Genomic DNA, 15,341 nt, shown 5'->3' on the forward strand with positions numbered 1-15,341 from the left:
TTGGACAAGGAGAAGATTCGTGCTGAAAAGTGGTTTGTCAATCAACAAATTCTGAGGTTGATTGATTGGTACCCAGGTTTTAATCCTGATAAACAAAGAACGTCCCATGCAGCTGTTTTGGTACGTTTTCTTGGTCTCCCTATTGAGATATGGACTGAGAGATCATTACTTTCTATTGGGAAAATCCTTGGAACACCAATTGTGGTGGATCAAAGAACCCTAAATCTAGAATATGGTCACTTCGCAGCTGTTTTTGTAGATATAGACTTTGCAAAGCATATTCCTGACCGCATCTCTATCACTGCAGGAGGTAAAAAAATTTGGCAATATGTTGATATACCAAATTCACCTAAATTCTGTTTATCTTGTAATATTATTGGGCATGTTGATGGTGAATGGAAAAAGAAGAATAGCATGAAGGCTGCTGGTAAGGAAAAACAGATTTTTCATAAATCTACAATCCAAGTTTGGCAAGCAAAATCAGCTAAAACTAATGAGGGTGAGGAGAAGTCTTTGAATCTGTAGAATAAGGAGGATAATATGGTTGGTGCTTCAGTTGAGAAGGAGGATGATCGAGTTTGTGAGGCTCAGCTTAGATTGCAAAACGAAATTGCAGCCAAGGAAGCGCTTGCTTCACGTACACAATCTGCTCATGCAGACCATGCAAAGTCCGGGTTAAACCAAAACTCTACAGCTCAGTCCGGGATAAACCAAATCTCTACAGCTCAGTCCGTGTCTGAGTTGGAAACCCAAATAAGAGTCGTGAACAAAGAAACTTCTGAAGTTGTTGGCGCTACAGCTGAAGAAGATAATGCACGTACAGATTCTATCAATGCAGGCCATGCAGGTCAGTCCGTGGTTGATTTGATAAATCTTAAAAACACTCCTACTGACGTTATTGATGCTAATCAGTTGGAAAAGGAGCTAGCTAAATCTGCTGCTGAATTGCGTGAGGCTCAGATGAAGTTTATTCATTGTAAAAATACTATTGCATCTCAGAAAGATATAGCTTTACGTAAAAATAAGGAAGCAATGGATGCTCAGAGATTTTCTAAAGATGAATGGACTGAAGTGAAAGGAAAGAAATCCCCTAGCAAAGGTACTTTCTCTTTTACTCCTTTTGAGAAGGATTATACTCCTTTTGCGGATGAGTTGATGCAAACTGAAGTTGTGGTTAAAAACAAATTTGATGTTCTAGAATCCGAGTTAGGCCTTGATAATGTTGTTATTGAGGAGGAGGAGGAGGATCATGTAGAATCTAGTGATTCAGATGTTAGTATGGGCTCTACAACTTGGGGTGAGGTTGATGCTGACATTTTAGCAAGGAAAAAAGCTAAGAAAGTTGCCAAACAGGATGCTAAAATTATAGCAAAGCGTTCTTTGCAATCTGATTCAAGTTTGGAATCTTCTCCCAGCAAGTCTATTAAGGAATCTCCAACCCGTGACATTCAAGCAGGGTTGGTTGATACTGTTTTTGATAAGAATAATATTTTGTCTAAGGAAGAATTAGAGGTGGCAAGCAATATTCAGTTGGAAGATGTGCGTGCTCAGTTCATTAGAAGTCCAGCTTTTAGACGAGAATATTTCAAAGAAAAGAGGGAGCAAAAGAAAAAATCTCCTAGTAAGTTGTCTCCTATTAACCTTGTTCCTGGTAACTTTGCCTCTGAAGATGAAGACGGAGAGTTTTTGGTGGATGAAGATGTCTTGGTAATTATGCTTTTGATACGGATATTATGGATGGAATTTTTTCTAAGAGAAAATCGTACAGAGTTGGTAGCAGCAGAAGTAAATTGAAAGGAGTTGGTTGTAGATATAGGTATCTTCTTTTAATTTTATTTTTTGTGGTTATTACTTTTGTTATTTTTAATCGTTATTTTGTCCCCTTCGGTTTATGGGGGTAGGGAGAATTGTGCTCCATTTTTGTAATTCTTGTAATTACGTTTTTTTGCTTAATAAACCTTTTTGACCTATCAAAAAAAATATATTTTGAAATTTGACTTCCTTCATATTTTCTTGAATCAACGTACACAGAAATGCAATTTTTACTAGACTTAATGGCTTAGAAAATATTAATTGTGATTACAATACATTTTTCAAACTTTTTCTGTTAAAGATGAGTATATCTAGTTTATAATATAGTTTCAGAAATCAATTTCAGACTTATAACTAAGTGTGTAGACCTTTTTGAGTTAACGTATATGAAATTCAACATTTTTATGAACTCTTTCTTTTTGTGTTGGTTTTTTTCTTTCTATTTGATTCAAGATAGATGAAATTTGTTAGGATTTGGATTAGTTCTTCTTGGTCTTTCATCCTTCTTCTATTGTGAAATTTGCCTACCTTCATATTTCCTTGAATCAATTTATATAGAAATGCAATTTTTACTAGACGTAATGCCTTAGAACATATTATTTGTGATTACAATACATTTTTCAAACTTTTTCTGTTAAAGATGAGTTTATCTAGTTTACAATTTAGTTTCATAAATCAATTTCAGACTTATAACAAAGTGTGTAGACTTTTTTGAGTTAACGTATATAAAATTCAACATTTTATGAACTTTTTCTTTTTGTGTTGGCTTTGTCTTTCTATTTGATTAAATATAGATGAAATTTCTTAGGATTTGGATTAGTTCTGCTTGGTCTTTCATCCTTCTTCTATTGTGAAATTTGGCTTCCTTCATATTTTCTTGAATCAACGTACATAGAAATGCAATTTTTACTAGACGTACTGCCTTAGAACATATTAATTGTGATTGATTCCATCGTTTATAGTCGAAAAGAAGAGTAACAAGAGGTTTTTCAAACCAGAGGAGGTCTTTATCTTTTTTACGTTTAAGTATTTCTAACTTCGAATTTTCTTCCGAACAAAGGGAAGGGGAAGGGTCTTGTTCGATGGATCCTTCTTCCTGTTTAGTCCCCTTCGTTTCGGAAATTGTTTCGATTTCTACATTTGTTTCTCCCTCACTTTCCCCCCTTTCTTGCGTTTCAGCAGTTTCTTCTTTTAGTTTCTTAGTAACAATAGGCGACGACATTCTGCCTAAATAGTAGACACAGGTGATAAATAAGAGAATACTAAAGATTTGAACCATAGAATTTCTAAATTCTGACACAAGGTACTTACGATCTAATAGAATTATTTTTCCGTATCCAGAATAATACCAATCCAACCCATTTCATGAATAAATGTGACCAATTAACCAACCAACAAAACTACTTGTTACAAATAACATCTTGTTGTTGCATCGAAACATATAAATGTTGACTAATCTGGCTAATGTTGAACTCGGTAAAATGAAATGGTTGAATAATTAAAAAATGAGATTATTCAGGAATACACATTGAATGCTGAGATTATGCATTGAGTTTATGGTAGTAGATCCATAATCAAAAACGTTTTTGTGGTTGTTCCAGAAGAAATGAAACAAAAGATACGGTAGAACTAGGACTGTTATTGTATGAGGTCTACCCAATGCTAGATGGAGAGGCGCATAATAGATCGATATGAACATCATGAGTTGTCCCGTAATAAAACCCGTTGTTCCTGATACCTCCTTCTCGGTTCCTTCTTCCATAACCCGAGCTCGGAAAAGGAAGAGATAAGAGGGCCCTATGGAGAATGTGGTGAGAAATCCATAATAGAGTCCGACCACAACGACCGAATTTATTATCTTCATGCATAAGGATAATAGATTACCTAGTAGAAAAGATTTCAAAATCATCACAAACCCCCCTTTTTTCTTTTCTATTGCAATTTCTCGATTATTATATGATGATTTCTTAACTTTCCATATATAGAAATAGAAACAGATAGACTAGAAACGACATCTCTTATGTCAATGACACCAAAGGGATATTAAATGAATGGAGTTTAGATATGGATGGAATTGGGATATGGATGGAATATAATGAAATAGAGACACTTTGAGGTTCCCTATGAAATGAGGCATGGAACGAAGCCACTACGAAGAAGTTCCGGGAGTTACGAAGGAAGCTTCGGGCTCATATTGGTCATGGGTTGAGAATGGGAATTGAACTCTATGAGCTCGAATTTCCCGTTGTTCCTCAGTAGCTCAGTGGTAGAGCGGTCGACTGTTAACTGATTGGTCGTAGGTTCGAATCCTACTTGGGGCAATTTTATTCATTCTGAATTGTTTCATTCAGAATGAAATGAGAGGGCTCGCGTTGACCGTTAGGATTAGGTAACCCGTTCCCTGTCTTTCTTTCTATTGCATTCTATCCCATCGTATCACATTTTGTTCTGAGATATTTGAGAATCACCGTCAATACCTCGGTGTAGATCCGGGATAGTCCTTTGTTCCATAGCCCTGGGGCTATTTACAACTACCTAATTAATCATTCTCAGATGTACTAGTACTAGCAGTGCATCAAAGATGCAGTCATCGATTCTCCCGAGAGGCTATAATTACCGCGAGCAAACATATTAATGACGAGTCACGCTTTTTTGCTATGCTACTAATACTTGTACTTGCTCTGCTAGTCAGCCCAAGCCTGACTGAGGAAGAATATGGATTCGGGTCGGGCATAAACTTTTTCATGATGGAATCATTCGCGATAAAAAAGAAAAAAAAAAAGAAAAAGTAAGACCATTCTGTTTCAACAAAAGACTCACACCCAAGTTACATAACTTTGGGTCCACTATCCCGATCAGTATTTTCCTACCCCAGAGGTAAAGGAAAGGTCCTTCCCTTTTGGGACAGTTGTGGGCGAGGAGGGATTCGAACCCCCGATACCGTGGTTCGTAGCCACATGCTCTAATCCTCTGAGCTACAGGCCCCACCCCGTCTCCACAGGATCTGTTCTCGGGAGTACCCTAAAAAAGGAACCTTTCCTTAGCCATTTCATTTCGGGTTAAGAAGATGTGGAAAACGCGTTTATCACTAGAAGAAGGGTGCCTTCCGAGGTGTGAAGTGGGATAGAAGGGATGTAATAATTGGGGTTTTGAAGAAAACGACCTTTTTCATTTTTTTTCATATTGAATAAGTAATAAGAATGAGAGGTGTTAACCTTTTTATCATCCTGGCGTCGAGCTATTTTTCCGCAGGACCTCCCCTACAGTATCATCACCGTAGTAGAGTTTAACCACCAAGTTCGGGATGGATTGGTGTGGTTCCTCTACTCCTAGGACACCAGAATATCGAACCATGAACGAATAAATGCATGAGATAAAAGCATATTTATTATATTGGCTGGTGATTGTGAGGCCCTGATTCTTGACTGGAGGGGACACCAAAGGCCTCTGCCCTTCCATCCCTTAGAGAGAGAGGGCATAGCTTTTGGTTTTTCATGTTGTCAAAGAGTTGAACAATGGTTTTTTCGCGTTGTCAAAGAGTTAAACAATTAAATTAGATGGCGAGTGCCTGATCGAATTGATCGGGTCATGTAGGAACAAGGTTCAAGTCTATCGGTATGCTAGGATGCCTCAGCTGCATACATCACTGCACTTCCACTTGACACCTATCGTAATGATAAACGACTCGTCTCGTGGTGACCTTCTCTTGGATTCTATTGATATATCAGCATGGGGAAAATTTGTACCGGAAGCCCCTTGCTTTTTTATAGAAAACATATAATATGTTTCTTCGTCTTTACAAAAGAAAAAAAGATAGGAGTAATTAGTTGTGACACGTTCACTAAAAAAAATCCTTTTGTTGCTAATCATTTATTAGGAAAAATTGAAAAGCTCCACATAAGTATATAGCTCTCTATAATTATATAGAGATTATGGGCGTGGAATTGAACCCGCGCGTGGTGGATTCACAATCCACTGCCTTGATCCACTTGGCTACATCCGCCCCCTAATATTTAAATTTTATATCACTCAAGGTTAGATATTTGAGTAGTTATCTATTAACTTTATTAATACTTAAATAAGTATAAGTATGTTGTACAAAAAAAGTAAATCCTTTCAATAAAAGGTACACTTTTTTATGGAAATAAAACAATACTAAAACTAAATGAAGAAGCAATACCGACCCTCTTATTCTATCAAGAGGGTCGGTATTGCTCCTTCAACTTCAACACTTCATATATACTAAGACGGAAGTCTTATCCGTTTGTGGATGGAGCTTCATCAGCAGCTAGGTCTAGAGGGAAGTTGTGAGCATTACGTTCGTGCATAACTTCTATACCAAGGTTAGCACGGTTGATAATATCAGCCCAAGTGTTAATTACACGACCTTGGTTGTCAACTACAGGTTGATTAAAATTGAAACCATTTAAATTGAAAGCCATGGTGCTAATACCTAAAACAGTGAACCAAATACCTACTACTGACCAAGCATCCAAGAAGAAATGTAAAGAACGAGAATTGTTGAAACTAGCATATTGGAAGATCAATCGGCTAAAATAACCATGAGCGGCTACAATGTTATAAGTTTCTTCATCTTGACTGAATCTGTAACCTTCATTAGCAGATTCATTTTCTATGGTTTCCCTGATCAAACTAGAAGTTACCAAGGAACCATGCATAACACTAAATAGGGAACCGCCGATTACACCAGCTACGCCTAACATGTGAAATGGGTGCATAAGGATGTTGTGCTCAGCCTAGAATACAATCATGAAGTTGAAAGTACCAGAGATTCCTAGAGGCATACCATCAGAAAAGCTTCCTTGACCAATTGGGTAGATCAAGAAAACTGTGGTAGCAGCTTCAACAGGAGCTGAATATGCGACAGCAATACAAGGGCGCATACCCAGACGGAAACTAAGTTCCCACTCACGACCCATGTAACAAGCTACACCAAGTAAGAAGTATAGAACAATTAGCTCATAAGGACCACCATTGTATAACCATTCATCAACAGAAGCCGCTTCCCAGATCAGGTAAAAATGCAACCCGATAGCTGCTGAAGTAGGAATAATGGCACCAGAGATGATATTGTTTCCATAAAGTAGAGACCCAGAAACAGGTTCACGAATACCATCAATATCTACTGGAGGAGCAGCAATGAAGGCGATAATAAATACAGAAGTTGCAGTCAATAAGGTAGGGATCATCAACACCAAACCACCCAATATAAGGCGGTTTTCTGTGCTGGTTATCCAGTTACAGAGAGTTTAACTTTTTGGTTTCTTAGGAGAAAAACATGAGAGGAAAGAGAAACTCTGGCGAAAACACTAGGGTTTAGGGTTTTTTTCACGTAGGTTTCATAGTTCAACACGGATTCAATATGGTGAATTGGCAAGAACTAATCACTCTAGTGATAGGAATGAGGCTAGTTCTTCTTTTACGCCGGTTGAGGCTGGTAATAAGTCTTTGCAAGACATGGTGGTTGATAATATTGAGGATATCTCAAGCTATAGAGCTGTTGCTGAAACTTCTATTGTGGTTTCTCCTAATAAGTTCAATGTCTTGAATGATGAGTTGGGTGTTGATAATGATGATGTTGAACACTCTTCTGGAGGGGGTTCGGAGGCTGCTGAAAAATCTTCTGGAGGAAGTTCGGATGAAGAGTTGACGCCTGAGAAAGCTTCATCAGGTGTTAAGGGTGTTAAGTGGGCGGAAATTCCAGTGGATATGCCAAAGAAAAGTAGGAAACCAAGTCGGGTTTTGATTACAAGTTCTAGTTCTTCTCAGCAACGTTTTAATGATTCCAAATCAGATTCGGATTCTGAAGTGAATGCTTTGGGAAACCGAGTTAGGAAGGGTGTCTCACCTGTTTTACAAAGTAGGATTCCTAGCAAGATTCCAAAAGCTATTCATAAATATAAGAAGAGTGTTTCCTGATGAGAGTTCTCTATTGGAATATTAATGGGGTGGCGAAGGTGGAAGCGGGTAGTAAGTTACGTAAGTTGGTGCATGAGTTCAAGCCGGTGGTACTTTGTATTGCTGAGCCTAAGATTCTTTGCACTGACAATGTTATGATAAGGTTAAATTTGGCTGGTTATAATAAAAAGGTAATTCATAATTCTACTTCTAATTCTTTGGGTAATTTGTGGATTCTTTGGGATGATTGTATTGAGGAGTCGGTGGTGATTAATATGTCTAGGCAGGCCATTACAGTTAAAACTGAGGGGGTTTTTATCTCTTTTGTTCATGCTAGTTATATTCAAGTTTTTCGAAGGAGGCTTTGGAGTCAACTTGCTGCGGTTGATGTAACTAATCCTTGGTTGGTTATGGGTGATTTCAATTGTGTGCTTCGTCAAGATGAAAAGAAAGGGGGTAGGAAAACTAGTATCTCTTGTATTAATGAGTTTTCTGATTGGATGGAGGATAATAACTTGTTTGAAGCTGATTCGTTAGGGTCTAAGTTTACTTGGACCAATGGTCAGTCTGGTGTTGGTAGAATTATTAGTAAGTTGGATCGTGCTATTATTAATGAACCTTGGTTGTCTAAGTTTTCAAATTGGCGGTGTAAAGCTCTTCCTAGGAAAGTTTCTGACCATTCGACTCTTATTGGTTTTCCTTTTTGTGATCCTCGGCCTAGACGTGCTCCTTTTCGTATTCAGAAGATGTGGTTTTCCCATCCGGATTTTTTGAAGATGGTGGAGATATCTTGGATGGCGCCGGTGTATGGTAATTATGGTTTTATCTTTCCTTTAAAATTGAAGCGGTTGAAGGAGGCTATCAAGTTATGGAATCAATCTGTTTTTGGCAATGTCAATGCTAGATTAAAGCAAGCAACTCGTAAGTTTGAGGTAGCTAGTAGGAATTCAGATGATGATCCTTTTGATGTTTCTAAGCTTAATAATACGAAGGATGCTCTTGTGGAGGTTCAAGATATTCAAAGGCAGCAGAATATAATGTTAAAGCAAAAATCTAGAAATAAGTGGTTGTTGGAGGGTTCTAGTAACACTTCTTTCTTTCACAACTCTATTAAAATTCGTAGAAGTGCTAATACAATCTCGGAGCTGGTTGCTGAAGATGGGAGTACTATTACTGATCCGGTTCATCATAGTTCTCATGTGGTTTCTTATTATCAGGCTAAATTCAATGGTGAGGATAGTCAGGTAAGTGAAACTCTTTTTGATTATGATCATGATTCTATTACTGAGGAAGAGTCGCATATGTTGGATGCTATTCCTACTTGTGATGAGATTAAACAGGCGGTTTTTGATTTGGGAGCTGATAGTGCGCCTGGTCCGGATGGTTTCTCGGGGTGTTTTTATAGACATTGTTGGGAGATTATTCATAGGGATCTGATTTTAGCGGTTACTTATTGCTGGTCTTCTAAAACCATTCCTAATGGGGTTAATTCTAGTCTTATTCTTTTGCTTGCAAAGGTTATGGGAGCTGCTAGTTTGAAGAACTTTAGGCCGATTGGTTTAAGTAATTTCTTCTTTAAGATTTTTACTAAAATCTTGGCTACGAGGCTTGGTAGTGTGTTGGGTAAGTTGGTGTCTGAAGAGCAAGTGGCTTTCATGAAGGGAAGGAATATCCATGAGAATATTAGTTTAGCTTCGGAGATGGTGAATGAATTGCACATCAAAAGGAAGGACGGTAATTTGGGTTTGAAGCTTGATATCTCTCAGGCTTTTGATACGGTGAGCTGGTCTTTTGTTCTTGAAGTTTTTCGAAGGTATGGGTTTTCTGAAGATTGGTGCTCTTGGATTTGGAAAATTCTGAAATCGGCGCGTATTTCTATTCTTCTAAATGGTAGTCCGGAGGGTTACTTCAAGATTAATAGGGGTTTACGTCAGGGGGACCCTCTTTCTCCTCTTATTTTTGTTTTGATTGAGGATATGCTTAGCCGCAACATCACTAAACTCTTTCAGACTAAGGATATGTCTTATATGGTTAAGCGTAAGGGTATTGCTCCAACTCGTTTATTTTTTGCTGATGATATTATGATTTTTTGCAAGGGAAATATGAAGAGTGTGAAGAACTTGGTGAAACTTTTGGAGAATTACCAGAAAGCCTCTGGTCAGAGGGCTTGTAGGGAGAAGAGAAAGATTTACTTTGGTGGTGGGACTTTGAGTAGGCGCCAGACCATTGCAAATTTCTTGGGTATGGCAATATCTAACTTTCTTGATAGGTATTTGGGAGTTAAGGTGATGCCGGGAGTGGTAAAGTATAGTCACATCAGCAATGTTGTTGATAAGTTGAGGGAGAAACTTTCGGTTCTGAAAGGTATGTTATTATCTTTTCAAGATAGGGTTGTGCTTGTTAAGAATGTTCTTTCGAGTTATTCCATTCATAACATGGCTGTGTACAAATGGCCGGTAAATTTCACTCTTCAATGCGAGCGTGTGATTCGTAATTTTCTGTGGTCGGGTGATTCTAATCTTACTAGAGCTTTTGTAGTTGGTTTTGATAAGATTTGTAGTCCTTTAAAGGAAGGTGGTCTTGGGATCACTAGCCTAAGGACTATGAATAAAGCTTTACTGATGAAATTGTGGTGGTCTATAAAATCTTCACGTAAGAGGTGGGCTCGGTTTTTGGAAGCCAAATTCACTTGTAGGGATGGTCGTATTAAGATGGCGGGGGTGAAATCTTCTATTCTTCCTGGTCTTCGTTGGGTGCATAAGGAGATGGTGAATAACACGAAATTTTTTATTGGTGACGGTAGGGATACTTCTTTATTCTTTGATATTTGGTATGGAAATACAACCTTAGCTAGTGTTTTAAATCGCACAGATTTAGACAGATCAGCTCGTGTTTGTGATATTATTGTGCAAGGTGATTGGCAGATTCAAGGAGTTCATTCGCAGCTCCTTTTAAGTGCTGGTGTGGTTCAACATGATTTACCAAAAATTCATATGGGAGTGGATAGGCGTATTTGGATGCCTGATTTACAAGGTAAATTTTCTGTCAGGGAAGTTAGGGAGTTGATTAGGAAGAAATACCCTATTTTGAGGGAGGAGGGGTTGTTATGGAAGAGGGTGGTGCATCCTTCTTTGGCGGCTCAGAACTGGATTTTTATTCGTGGTGCGTGTGCAACTCTTGATAAGGTACGTAGCAGATTTAAAATTCAGCTTGCATCTAAATGTAGTGTGTGTCAGATTGAGGAGGAATCTCTCCAGCATATTCTTTGGAGCTGTAATTTTGCGCGTCAAGCTTGGGAGTGGATTGAAGGTATTTTCAAAATTAAACCTCATTATGATATTATTACTTCTTACCAAGAGGAAAAAAATCATAGTGGTATTGTTAAGGATTTGTGGTTGGTAGTGAATTTGGTTGTGCGTTCAGAATTATGGTTCACTAGAAACAAAAAAGTGTATGAAAAGAAGAACCCTTGTTGGTCTTTATTTCAAAAACGTGTTTTTAGTTTGATGCAAGATTATTCAGTTCGTATGAAGAGTTATATGCATAATTCTTTGGATGACTTGAGAATTCTGGAGTTTTTTAGAGTTCGGCATAGAAAGGTGAAGTTTACTGATCCTAAGGAGTGTTGTTGGATTCCTCCTAAGGATAATGAATTGCTTTTGTGCACGAATGGCGCCTCAAGAGGTAATCCAGGGGTGGCGGGAGATGGTGTTGTTGCAAGGAATGCAAATTGTGAAGTGGTTGGTGCAATGTGTATTGGCTTGGGAGTTACTTCTAATTATTTGGCTGAATTGTATGGTATTATTGTGGGTTTGGAGTGGGCAGTTCAGTGGGGGTATGCTTGCATTGTTATTAGATCAGATTCTACAAGTGTGTTGAAGGCTTTGGCAGAAGATAACGTTCCTTGGTTTGCTAGGCAAAGATGGATGGAAGTTAAAGGTTTATATGGTTCAATTCGTTTTGAACATTCTTTTAGAGAGGCAAATTTTGCAGCTGATCCCATGGCAAAACGTGGTTGTTTATTAGAGGATGGGGTTGGTTTTCACTTTGAAGGTCGACCAATTTTCTTAATTTCAATTGAGTTTCCAAATGTAATTTATTATCGTTTTAAATAGGTTTTAGGAGTTTTTTAGGGGTCACTTTGTCCCCTTTTCTCCTTCACCTATCTTGTAAATATCTTTTTTATCAATATATTTTCTTGACTTGGCAAAAAAAAAAAAATATCCAGTTACAGAAGCGACCCCATTGGATTTCACTTTCACGTCTCTCTAAAGTTGCAGTCATGGTAAAATCTTGGTTTATTCAATTATCAGGGACTCCCAAGCACACAAACTATCTATAATTGATAATTGAAGGCTTGTTATCAGACAATCACTTATTCACAAACCTCGTGTGGGGATAATAGTTTTCATTTCCCATCTCATGGAAAACCCTTTTCTTTCCGCTTAGCCCTATCCCCGTCTAGGGGTATTTTAGTGATAGGTTCTATAGGAACTGGACGATCCTATTTGGTCAAATACCTAGCGACAAACTCTTATGTTCCTTTCATTACGGTATCTAAGAACAAGTTCCTGGAAGACAAGCCTAAAGGTTATCTTATTGATGAAACTGATGGTAGTGACAATATCGAGATTGATGCTAGTGACGATATCGATGATGACCTTGATACAGAGCTGCTAACTATGACAAATGCGCTAACTATGTATATGACGCCGAAAAAAGACCGATTTGATATCACCCTTCAATTCGAATTAGTAAAAGCAATGTCTCCTTGCATAATATGGATTCCAAACATTCATGATCTGTATGTGAATGAGTCGAATTACTTATCCCTCGGTCTATTAGTGAACTATCTCTCTAGGGATTATGAAAGATGCTCCACTAGAAGTATCCTTGTTATTGCTTCGACTCATATTCCCCAAAAAGTGGATCCCGCTCTAATAGCTCCGAATAAATTAAATACGTGCATTAAGATACGAAGGCTTCTTATTCCACAACAACGAAAGCACTTTTTCACTCTTTCATATACTAGGGGATTTCACTTGGAAAATAAAATGTTCCATACTAATGGATTCGGGGCCATAACCATGGGCTCCAATGCACGAGATCTTGTAGCACTTACCAATGAGGCCCTATCCATTAGTATTACACAAAAGAAATCAATTCTAGACACTAATACAATTAGATCCGCGCTTCATAGACAAACTTGGGATTTGCGATCCAAAGTAAGATCGGTTCAGGATCATGGGATCCTTTTCTATCAGATAGGAAGGGCTGTGGAACATAATATACTTCTAAGTAATTTCCCCATAGATCCTATATCTATCTATATGAAGAAGAAATCATGTAAGGAAGGGGATTCTTGTTTGTACAAATGGTACTTCGAGCTTTGAACGAGCATGGAGAAATTAACGATACTTCTTTATCTTTTGAGTTGTTCTGCCGGATCGGTCGCTCAAGATCTTTGGTCTCTACCCAGTTTTTTTTTTTTTTGATAAGTCAAAAATTGAATTGAAATGAAAAGAGATATTTACAACATAGAATTTGAGAAAAGAGGTCACAACAACCCCAAAAACTCAAAAACTATTTAAAACGAAAATAAGAAACATTAGGATACTCAATTAAGTTTAACAAAAGAGGACGCCCAACAAAATTGAGTCTCACTCCAGAATCTAAAAAACAACCAGTCTTTGCCATCTTATCAGCTGCAAAATTTGGTCTCTACCCGGACCCGATGAAAAAAATTGGATCACTTCTTATGGATTCGTTGAGAATGATTCTGATCTAGTTCATGGCCTATTAGAAGTAGAAGGCGCTCTGGTGGGATCCTCACGGACAGAAAAAGATTGCAGTCAGTTTGATAATGATCGAGTGACATTGCTTCTTCGGTCCGAACCAAGAAATCCCTTAGATATGATGCAAAATGGATCTTGTTCTTTTGTTGATCAGAGATTTCTATATGAAAAAAACGAGTCGGAGTTTGAAGAAGGAGCCCTCGACCCGTAACAGATAGAGGAGGATTTATTCAATCACATAGTTTGGGCTCCTAGAATATGGCGCCCTTGTGGCAATCTATTTGATTGTATTGAAAGGTCCAATGAATTGAGATTTCCCTACTGGGCCAGGTCATTTCGGGGCAAGCGTATCATTTATCATAAAGAGGATGAGCTTCAAGAGAATGATTCGGAGTTCTTGCAGAGTGGAACCATGCAGTACCAGACACGAGATATATCCTACAAAGAACAAGGTTTTTTTTCGAATAAGCCAATACATTTGGGACCCTGCAGATCAATTCTTTATCTTATTCAAAGATCAGCCCTTTGTCTCTGTGTTTTCACGTCGATAATTCTTTGCAGATCAAGAGATGTCAAAGGGGCTTCTTACTTCCCAAACAAAGCCTCCTACATCTATATATAAACGCTGGTTCATCAAGAATACGCAAGAAAAGCACTTCGAATTGTTGATTCATCGCCAGAGATGGCTTAGAACCAATAACTTATTCTCTAATGGATCTTTCCGTTCTAATACTCCATCCGAGAGTTATTAGTATTTATCAAATCTGTTCCTATCTAATGGAACGCTATTGGATCAAATGACAAATAAATTGTTGAGAAAGAGGTGGCTTTTCCCGGATGAAATGAAACATTTGATTCATGTAAGAGGAGAAAGATTTCCCATTCCTTAGCCGGAAAGATATGTGGCCATGAAAGAGGGATTAAGTGGAACAGAATTGACCGGGTGGTAGAGTCGTGGAAAGACTTGTTTCTTCCATATTTTTGACCTTAGCTACATGGATCAATACACTACTGCTGAAAGATAAAAGAGTTGAAATCTTAGATCAAAACACTATGTATGAATGGTATGAACTGCCTAAACAAGAATTGTTGAACGAGGAACAACCAGAGCCTATTACTCACGACATCAAAAAATTCCATTAATTAAACAAGTAAATCCATTGGAAAATAAAAAATACGCATGTCCGATGAAATGGTTCTTGCTATCTGCTCCAATAATGAATCATTTCATTGTTTTAACTGAATAACTAACTAAAATAGATAGACCTTTCTCTTCGTCTCAAGTCGATGCATCTTCTCAATTGAAAGATCTTTTATATGGCTAATACACATTCCAATTGACCGAGCCTAATTCTAATTATTTTGTTCCAAAGCAAAGATATCCACGGGGCTGGTTCGTCCTATTCAGATATTCATACGACCAAGAGGTACTGGATTTTCTTGCCCTGAAAGGGAAAGGAAGGCTGGAATGCCAACATACGTCTATTATCGAATTCGCCCGACCTGATAGTACCCATTTTGGGAACGCCCAATGCCAAAATAACTGAATGGGTAAGTCGCCAATCCCTAAAACAGACTATGTAATGTACTTTATCTGCTGGGTTACGGGCAGGCATTTTCTCAGAGGTTTCTATTGTATCAATTTACCCCTGTGTGATTCCTGTTGAAGCATATACTCGGGGGGTGGTGTAGGGCGGACGATTTCAAAGTGGACTCCCCATTCATTAGGTAGGGAAGATCTCCAAAATTTAGTGATACACTGTCGAACTTATTCCAATTCCAACAGCTCGGACTCAGATCGTAGGGATCGCCGGA

General features: G+C 38.1%; 1 protein-coding gene and 1 non-coding gene across 2 annotated transcripts; both read right to left on the bottom strand.

The window, feature by feature from the left end:
- Positions 1-1,317: 1,317 nt before the first annotated feature.
- Positions 1,318-3,861, bottom strand: LOC113272816 (putative protein TIC 214 N-terminal part). The gene is made up of 5 exons (XM_026522614.1): positions 3,338-3,861; positions 3,184-3,212; positions 3,076-3,152; positions 2,808-3,039; positions 1,318-1,333 (listed from the first exon to the last, which is right to left on the bottom strand). The coding sequence occupies exons 1-5, from the start codon at positions 3,719-3,721 to the stop codon at positions 1,318-1,320; spliced, it is 738 nt and encodes a 245-aa protein (XP_026378399.1). The 5' UTR covers positions 3,722-3,861.
- Positions 3,862-4,723: 862 nt separating this feature from the next.
- On the bottom strand, positions 4,724-4,797 carry TRNAR-ACG. Its single transcript has one exon. It is a non-coding gene; the product is annotated as a tRNA-Arg (tRNA).
- Positions 4,798-15,341: the final 10,544 nt, after the last annotated feature.

The sequence above is a fragment of the Papaver somniferum genome, chromosome 4 (assembly GCF_003573695.1).
Source record: "Papaver somniferum cultivar HN1 chromosome 4, ASM357369v1, whole genome shotgun sequence".
Taxonomy (NCBI): domain Eukaryota; kingdom Viridiplantae; phylum Streptophyta; class Magnoliopsida; order Ranunculales; family Papaveraceae; genus Papaver; species Papaver somniferum.